The sequence below is a fragment of the Lolium perenne genome, chromosome 4, assembly GCF_019359855.2.
Source record: "Lolium perenne isolate Kyuss_39 chromosome 4, Kyuss_2.0, whole genome shotgun sequence".
In the NCBI taxonomy this organism is placed as follows: Eukaryota; Viridiplantae; Streptophyta; class Magnoliopsida; order Poales; family Poaceae; genus Lolium; species Lolium perenne.
The window spans coordinates 20,976,384-20,985,195 of NC_067247.2; the positions used below are offsets into that span (position 1 = coordinate 20,976,384).

The 8,812-nt window shown below is 52.5% G+C and overlaps 2 protein-coding genes across 2 annotated transcripts; one reads left to right on the forward strand and one right to left on the reverse strand.

The window, feature by feature from the left end:
• Nucleotides 1-5,466: 5,466 nt before the first annotated feature.
• On the reverse strand, nucleotides 5,467-6,693 carry LOC127348238 (ATP-dependent zinc metalloprotease FTSH 4, mitochondrial-like). The gene has a single exon (XM_051374323.1). It carries the CDS (start codon nucleotides 6,680-6,682, stop codon nucleotides 6,068-6,070), a length of 615 nt encoding a protein of 204 aa, XP_051230283.1. The 5' UTR covers nucleotides 6,683-6,693; the 3' UTR covers nucleotides 5,467-6,067.
• Nucleotides 6,694-6,937: 244 nt separating this feature from the next.
• LOC127346596 (ATP-dependent zinc metalloprotease FTSH 4, mitochondrial-like) lies at nucleotides 6,938-8,487 on the forward strand. Its single transcript, XM_051372880.2, has 4 exons — nucleotides 6,938-6,950; nucleotides 7,058-7,222; nucleotides 7,388-8,061; nucleotides 8,151-8,487. The coding sequence occupies exons 1-4, from the start codon at nucleotides 6,938-6,940 to the stop codon at nucleotides 8,268-8,270; spliced, it is 972 nt and encodes a 323-aa protein (XP_051228840.1). The 3' UTR covers nucleotides 8,271-8,487.
• Nucleotides 8,488-8,812: the final 325 nt, after the last annotated feature.

Genomic DNA, 8,812 nt, shown 5'->3' on the forward strand with positions numbered 1-8,812 from the left:
TGTGCATGTTTGATAGGCTGGGTCGATTTTCTGCATGACTGCGCCAGCGAGATGGGAGTCCCTGCGTGTTGAGAACGGGCCATGAGCCAGAAAACGGTACTTGTTTGGCAGCCTATGCATAATTTTTTGGCCCAGCAGAAATGAAGGGCTCGGTCTATTTGGTTTCATACGAGCACAACTTTAGCCTCACCAATTATACACGTGGTGACCTTACGTCTCACCTCCTCGCCTATCACAAAGATTGACGCCGCTATCACGAAGCTCTGCACCATGCCGGTGCGCGGAAAGACCACCATGCCACTCTTGCGGACGATGTCCAAGGCGGCGTGCGCAAGACTGGGCTGATATGATAGGCCGAAGCTTTCGGTGTAGCACAACAAGAACGTCGCCACCATGACACCACCACTGCCTACACCTACACGGTTACCGCCATGGATTATCAATCACATACCATAACCGTCACCACCATGGCACCGCCGGTCACGCCCGCACACGCATCACCACATCGACGAACACCATCATGACGTTGCGTTCACACCCGTTAGAAGCATTACAATGTCGTCGACGACGTCGCCGAACACCACCATGACACCGCCGGTCACATGCATCACCACGTCACCGAACACGAAGCCGAACACCACCATGACACCACCGTTCATGACCGTTACAAGCATCATCATGTCGCCGAGCATGAAGCTGAATACCACCATAACACCGCCGGTCACGCCGGTCATAAGCATCACCACATCGCCAACCACGAAGACGAACATCACCATGCCACCACCATGGATTATCACCTCTCACTTCTCGCCTATCATTACCACGTCGTCGTCTATTAAAACGGCAAGCGAGAAGTTGAACAAAAGTACTCCAAACCTTACTCGCACATACGTACAAATTACATTATACTTGTGAGTCATTATACTCGCAGATACGATGAACTACATCACTATTTCATACCAAAATGTTGCCACGGAACAGATCCCGCATATTAATATTATAAAGAATATTTGTTGGATTTTCAATCGTCTTTCTCCAAGGTACGTGGATCCTAGGAGGCACTGACCTGGCGCTGTCAGCCCTTGGCTCACCACCACCCATGGCGGGCGCCACGACTGCACCTGTTGTTGTCCCCGTCCATGTCCGGCCGCCGCCGCTTGCTCCTTATGTGCCGATGCCCTGTTGCCGTCATCGAGCTGCTGCCCACCGCCGCGGCCTGACCTGAGCTCGCCCGGGCGCCGCCCCACACCGGCAGCGACGCGGGTCCAAATTCCACTCTGACACTGCTGGAGGGAAGTACGGAAGGAGAGTCTAGGACTCCGCCACTGTCACACGAAGAGGACAACGAAGTACCAGCGAGGTCCGAGGCAACACTCGAGGAAGAATAGTGTGATGAAGAAGATGAAGCATTAGGCCAGGCAGCCTTGAAGAAGGCTCCTGGTGCTCATGCGAGCTAACACTACTAGGGAATACCCTACCGGCGGCGAACCAAAATGGGCTACCATAGACACACCAACACGCACCAACGCTAACACACCGGAGGTAACGGTTTATCACCAGCACACCAGCCTGACACATCAGCGGTAGATAAGTTACGACCGCCGCACCAGCATTGTGCGCTGGCAGTAGCACGTACCACTTGCGCTCTAGGGAGGTACACCGGCGGTAATACCTGCAGCCAGTGGCGCAGGGTGGTGCGCCAGCGGTATGTATACTTGTGCGTCGTCGGTTTGCGTTTTTTTTCAACTTTTATGCGTATTTATATAGGTCCAATACACATATTATATTATACCAATACACATGCAGTATAGAAATACATACATTCAAACACGAATTTACGGTAATAATACACAAATAGTATACAAATAGACAAGTGGACAAATATTTGGTTATTAGAGTATCCTGCGGGAAATTAAGCAAAGAGCACAGCGAAGAGGTGAAACATACTTCTGTCATCAAGGTAGAGCGATGAATATTGAAGCACACTAGCTGGGGCGTTTTGCTTCTTCCCTATCTGTTGGGCGTCATGTTTGGTCCGATGCTCCACCAGTTCGGTTGAATTTTGTTGTAAACAATGCTACTATTTGAAGTTTGAATAAAGGCTGGAATCTTTTCTGATGTATGCGCCTACAAAAAAGAATAATACCCGCAAAAAGAAATGATGGGTTGTACTCAACTGGCTGAAAAAGCGTTCAGAATTTTCTGGAAAATAACAGGCTAGCAGTTAATGTGGAAGCACCTGATGATCCCTTTATAATATAGGTCTACACACGGGGGAAAATGTGACGTACTTCTCCGTCTCTTTTTATTGACTCGGATTTAGTATAACTTTATATTAAATTTGAATTAATTAAAAAAGACCGGAGGGAGTAGTAGCTAAGTTGAAACTACACATCCTTTAGCTTTCTCAGAAATCTGCTCAATTCTGATAGAAATATCAGGGGGCACATACATGTTTGAGATCCAAAGCAGGGGTTTCGCTGATTCAAAACACAATATGCGAAATTTGCAGTAAATGCAGTATGCTCTGTTATATGTATAATACGTGGGGTGCATATGTAAAATTAGGATTGATCATCTTGTACTACAAGTTTAACCTCTCCTTGTACCTCTATATATACTCCCAAAGGATCATGGAATACAACACATAATTCTAAGGTTCAATATTTTCCACATGGTATCAGAGCGGTTAGCCTCGCGACGCCGATCCTAGGTTCCCTACCACTTCCGCATCGCGCCGCCCCTGGGGAGATCTCTCCTCGGGGGCGCGGCACCCAGTTTTGATCATCGATTAGATTGGTTCTTTAGTTTAGATCCAAATTTTTCAATTTCCAAATTCCATAGATTAGAGCATCTCCAGTCGCGTCCCCCAAACCGTCCCCCAAAACGCGCCGGATTGAGCGTTTGCGGGACGTGTTTTGTTCGTGCCGCGTTTGGGGGACGTCGCTCCCCAGCCGCGTCCCCCAAACGCCGCCCTCAAATGAATATTGGTGCACGAAAATAAGGTTTTCATTCAATTTTGATTATATATTACAAAGTTTGAATGAAAATGGCTAGCTTTCATCTAAATCTAGCCTACTGACCGCCCGGCGGTGCGTTCGATGGCCCCGCCCCGGCGTCGCCTGCCCTCCGCCGCAGCTCTTGCTGCGCGCGCCGCCTCTCTGTGCGTAGGGCGCTGGCCAGACTCCGCTGCTCCAGCAGCGCGTCGACGTCCGCCCTCCCCTGCTGCGTCGCCTGGATGGAGAGCTCGACGGCGCGACGAATCTGCGCCTCTTCGCGGGCACGGGCGTCGTCCTGAAGCTTCTTCTCCGACTCGAAGGACTTGACTAGCGCGCGTTGCTGATCGTCCGTCTCGTCCGGGTGCGGCCCGTCGTCGTCGGACCACTCGAACTCGTCGTCGTCGTCGTCGTCCTCCACCTCGGTCTCCTCCTCCTCCGCCTCGGCCTCCTCCTCCTCCATTGGCGCCTCCTCCTCCACATCCGTTGGCGCCTCCATCATCGCCGCCGCCAACGCGTCGGACTCCACCGCCAACTCGTCCGCCCGCCTCCCCCAGATCGCCGCCAGCGCCGCCTCCCGCTGCTGACACTCCTCCGCCGCCAGCTGCTGCTGGCGCTCGATCGAGTCCCAGCGCCGGCGATCGATCGCCTCCCGCCGTTCACGGTACAGCGCCTCCCGCTCCTCGCGCTGGCACCGGCGCTCATCAGCCCACCGCTGCCCCATCTCCTCCGTTCGGCGCCGTCGCGCCTCTTCTCCCATCGAGGCGTCGAACGCCGCAACGGTGTCCGCCAGCGCCTCCTCGTGCCACGCTGCTGCCGCCGCAGCATCGTCAGCTGCGGGGCCAGGGGCGCAGAACGCTGCTAGATCCGCCGCTTGCGCCGCCTCACGCTGCTGGCGGGCCTGCTGCTCGAGTGCCTCCCGCCGCTGCTGACGGTGTGCACGCCAGTTCTGCATCCCTCGCCACCGCCGCTCTTCCCGGGCTGCGGGGTCGATGTCGACCTGCGATTCCGGGACTGGAAGTGGAGGAGACGGCGGTGGAGGGAACTGGCCAGCGCCGGGGCGGTTCGCCATTGCCACTGGTGGTGGAGGAGACGACGGTGGAGCGACGAGGGCTGTGTTTGTTGCCGGCGGCTGTGGTGGCTACCATTGAGCCGGGAGACCTTTTTATAGACGCCGGCGTCGGGAAAAAAGCGCGGGAAGAGGCGAGAAGAGGCGGGAAGATCGCGCGGGAAGAGGCGAGAAGAGGCGGGAAGATCGCGCGGGAACGGGCGGTGGCGTGCGAACGCCGGCGACGCGTGGAGGCTGCGCAGCACCGACGAGACGTCTCACCTGCCCCTCTACGACCCAAGATCTGGTGCAAATCAGTGCAAGATTCCTACTTCATTCTGCTTTAGATTGTCTCCGGTTCAATCCGATGTACACCACCAGCATGCTCCTCGTGCGCCGGCGCGTCTAAGCCGAACTGGACGGCCAGGGTGCAGATCCATGCGCCTCCATCCGGCAAGCACCAGCCAACACGGATATCAGCTGGGAGCGCAGCCCATTCACCTGCGACGTGAGTCACGTGACCGGCCATCTTCAGCTTCGCACGAGGCACCGACATTTTCATACTTCATGCAGCAGCTGACCACGACGCGGAGCCGGGCAGGCGACATCTTCGCTGAACAAGTTGCCAGTGCGGGACACGCGCTCGGACGCGATCTTCACCGAGCCGACGCCATTGATCTCACGCGCGCCAGCCCGCTATCTACATCATCACCGATCAGATCATCGAGCGACTCTACACGTCTTGCACCGAACAACTACGTCAAGCCGTACGACAACACAAAAATCTACGTCGAGTTCTACATCGCCAACACATCATCACCAAGGTCTACATCAACATGGTCTTCATCGACATCTTCGTCAACCTACCGTCGCTGCCTATGACACAAAAACCCCACCGCCGCCGCGCTACGACCAAGACCCGCCGCCGCCGCAGATCCACTGCCGCCGCCGCGCTACCACTGCCGCTGCCGCACTACGACAAAATCCGCCGCCGCCGCAGATCCACTGCCGCTGCCGCACTACGACAAAATCCGCCGCCGTCGCAGAACCGCCGCCGCCGCGCTATGAAAAAAACCCGCCGCCACAGAACCGCCGCCGCGCAAAACCTAAAACCCTACGACCAAAAAAAGCGCAATTTTTTACGTCTTCGGCGAATATGGCTACACCACGTATGACGACTACGAAATCGACCATACCTCGATCACGGCTACATCACGCTCGGCTACCTCGACATCGACATCAACAAAACGTCTACGGCAACTCAAGAACTCCAGTCAACAGCGTCCGCGTCGTCACTTGCGCCCACGATACTCCCGCTGTGACTGCGGGAGGGAAGAGAAGGAACCATAAGGGGACGCTGATGATGACAAGGAGAAGGACGGAAACGTGAGACTTCAAATCCAGTCGCAAGCGTCCGCCAATATTTTCCACATGCTCTTCAGATTTGAGAAACAAAAATCAGAGTATTCTAGAAGATGAAAATAGTCATGAGAAATGCAGAGCGTACATCTTTACATTTGTGTGTATGCAACTAATGAAAGAAAATAAGAAAAATCTTGCTAGGACCACCCTGTTTTGTCTCTCAGTCGTTAGTGTGCAGAAGGTGCCTACTGATTCTGCTGACAATTTACCTTCTTTTTGTGGGTAGACATACTGGTTTTTTAGGTTCTCTCTACTCGCAATAGATTACCTCTGATCTTTTAGTATTTTGGATACAAGTTCAGGTTTTGATGAATTGTTTGCTTGAACAAGAAGATGATCTATGAAGAACAGAAAGATGGATAGGTGAGGATGCTAGGAAGCCGTTCGCCTTGATCCAATGCAGGATGGTTCGCATCATGTCCGCCTGGTCTTTAAGTAACCCTTCGCCGCATGGTGATCCATTCGTCACCGGCCACCCGCTTATTGGCCCTGCATCTTCTCTTGGGCCTTGGGGCTGGGTCTTCATTGGCGACAGGAGCAGTGGTGGGAACTAGGCTGCAAACAGGTTTCGTGGTCTGATCTCTGGCAACAGTCTCATTCTTCAGCAGGGTCGTGATCTGGTCTCCGTGAGAGTTTCATCCTTCAAAAGTGCGTTGGCTACCGCATGAAGCTCCCACTCGTGTGATGTGAGAATCGTTTTTGCGTTCGTGTAAGCCTTGTTTAGTAATGCTTTCACCTCACCATCAACCAGGGTTGACGTTTGCCAGCTCATGGTCTTCGCATTCCAACCACCCTCCTTGTCGTAGGAAACAGGGCCAACCACCTTGCTCATACCATGCCTGGCGACCATGTCTGTCGCCAGCCGGGTCGCCGTGCTTAGATCAGATAAAGCAGCAGTGCTCACCTCGCTCTCTCCAAATATAAGCTCCTCGGCCACTCGGCCTCCCATGAGGAAATCCAATTCTGCCAGCATCTTCCTCCTTGAGTATTTGTACTCATATTCGTCATCTGCCAGTTGTGTCACCATGCCAAGAATATACCCCCTAGGAACAATGGTAGCCTTGTGGATAGGGCCGGTACCATCCGTGTGGATAGAAACAATGGCATGCCCTCCCTCGTGGTATGCAATCATCTTTTTGCAGCTATGAGGCATCCCAGCTGATTTACGCTCGCTGCCCATGATTAGTGTGTCCGTGGCATACTCGAGGTGATCCATCGCAACAGCTTCTGCTCTCCAAGGTCTTCCTATTCATCTTGCTTTGTTCATCAAATCTTGGGTCTAATTAATGGGTCTGCTCGAGTCTGAAGGAACACGGTGCATTTTATACTTATTATTCTCTGTAGTTGATGGGCTGATGCTCATCCATGCTGAAACTGTAACTGCGAAACACTATCTGAGTTTCAGACTGACACCAATTTATTTTTTCAATGAATTCTACCGGACTTATTATTTCATGCATATCGGCTATGAATGAAGCCACAAGGCATTGGCTGTATATACTTAAGAAGTAGTAGAGTACTGGTGTTGTTTGCAGCGGGTCCCAGCTTATGGATTAACAAATTTCAGCCTGTGTTTCTCACTTGTTGTCAGAGTACAGCAGTGTTCTGTTTCCCTCAACTAAATATCTGTGTGTGCTTGTGTCACAGGCTGCGACGACACAGCAGGCAAACGACGTGGTTACGGAGGAGTGTGCTGCGGCCGCCTCATTTCCTTCTTCCAGAGCACCTGCGGCGGATGCAAATACTACAAACGCAGGTACGAATGGTTGCTTCTTTTTGTCTGCTGCTTGAACTACAACTTAACATGGGTAGAATTGATATCATATTTATGTGATCCGTGACAGCTTAATTTTCTGACTCCTGTTGCCATTCGTAAGTTTCTTGTTTGCAAACTGGTCTGATTGGGGCATGCTCAATGTAGGAGGTGGTGTCCATATAAACCAACAAGGCTGGTACGGGTCAGGCTTCGTTGGCCAACTTTGGAACCATCTTTGGCGTGCCTTTGATGGTTCGACGAAAGAGGTGAAGGATTCAACCACAAAGTTTAGTGATGTCAAGGGGATCGATGGAGCTAAAGCCGAGTTCGAGGACATAATCCAGTACATGCGTGACCCTAAGCGTTTCACACGCCTCGGCTGCAAGCTCCCGAGAGGTGTTCTGATAGTAGGCGCACCTGGCAATGGGAAAACAATGTTGGCAAGGGCTCTGGCCAGGGTAGTCGGCGTCCCATTCTTCGCCTGCAGCGGCAGCGAATTTGAGAGGGATTACGTTGGTGCTAGGGCTAAAAGAGTGAGAGAGCTCTTCAGTGCAGCAAGGAAACGATCTCCCTGCATAATATTCATCGATGGAATTGATGTCATTGCTGGGAGCAGAAACATAAATGAGCCAACAGGGCAGAGGCACACCCTGAACCAGCTGCTCACCGAGCTAGATGGCTTCAAGCAGAACGATGGGGTCATGGTGGTTGCAGCGACCAACTCCCTCGATTCACTAGATGACGCCCTGGTTAGGTCTGGGCGTTTTGACCGTCACATTAAGATTCCTTACCCAGATGTTGAGGGCCGTAGGCAGATCCTTGAGGCTCATATGTCGAAGGTTTGTACTCCATCCAAAAATCCTAGGTGTCTTCGCAGCCTCAGTTGAGAAAACTTTAACCCTTTCTCCATGAATTTTTTCCTTCGCAGGTCTTGAAAGCCAATGATGTGGATCTTAAGACCACTGCAAAGGGGACTCGTGGGTTCTCAGGTGCAGACCTCGCAAACCTGGTGAACTATGCCGCTCTCAAGGCAGTCGGCAGGACATGATGGACAGGACAGGAGGTGTTGCTGGAGATTTAGCTCAAGAAGAAAGGATTTGGTCGAAATTTTCGTTGCTCGGACACCAACACCAAACCTCTAGTTCGCGTACGTTGTAATGTAACCACGCCCGCGAGTTAACTGCATCGATCGATCGATCAGACGTGATGTGTGTTTCTAGGACTCTGATCTTGTATATGCATAGGGACGAAGAGTAGCAGCAATCAATTTCTTTAACATGGCAAGTTAGAGCATCTCCACTCGTTGGGCCTGCCCACGACGAAATCCGGACGAAACAACCGCCGGATTGGACGAAATAAAGTCATGGGGAGTACCGTATTTCCAGTCGTCCACCCGGAATTCGGCGGACATAGTTTAAATTCAAACAAACCGTCGTCCCGCGCTACAAATACGACCAGTTGATCGGCAAAAGACCAGCAAAAGGATCAGCCACAGATCGGCGATAGGAGGGAAATTACACGGAAACAGGATCATCGGCAGTCCCGGCTGGCACGGCGGTGCCCGACGGACCAGTTTCCTCACACGCCGTG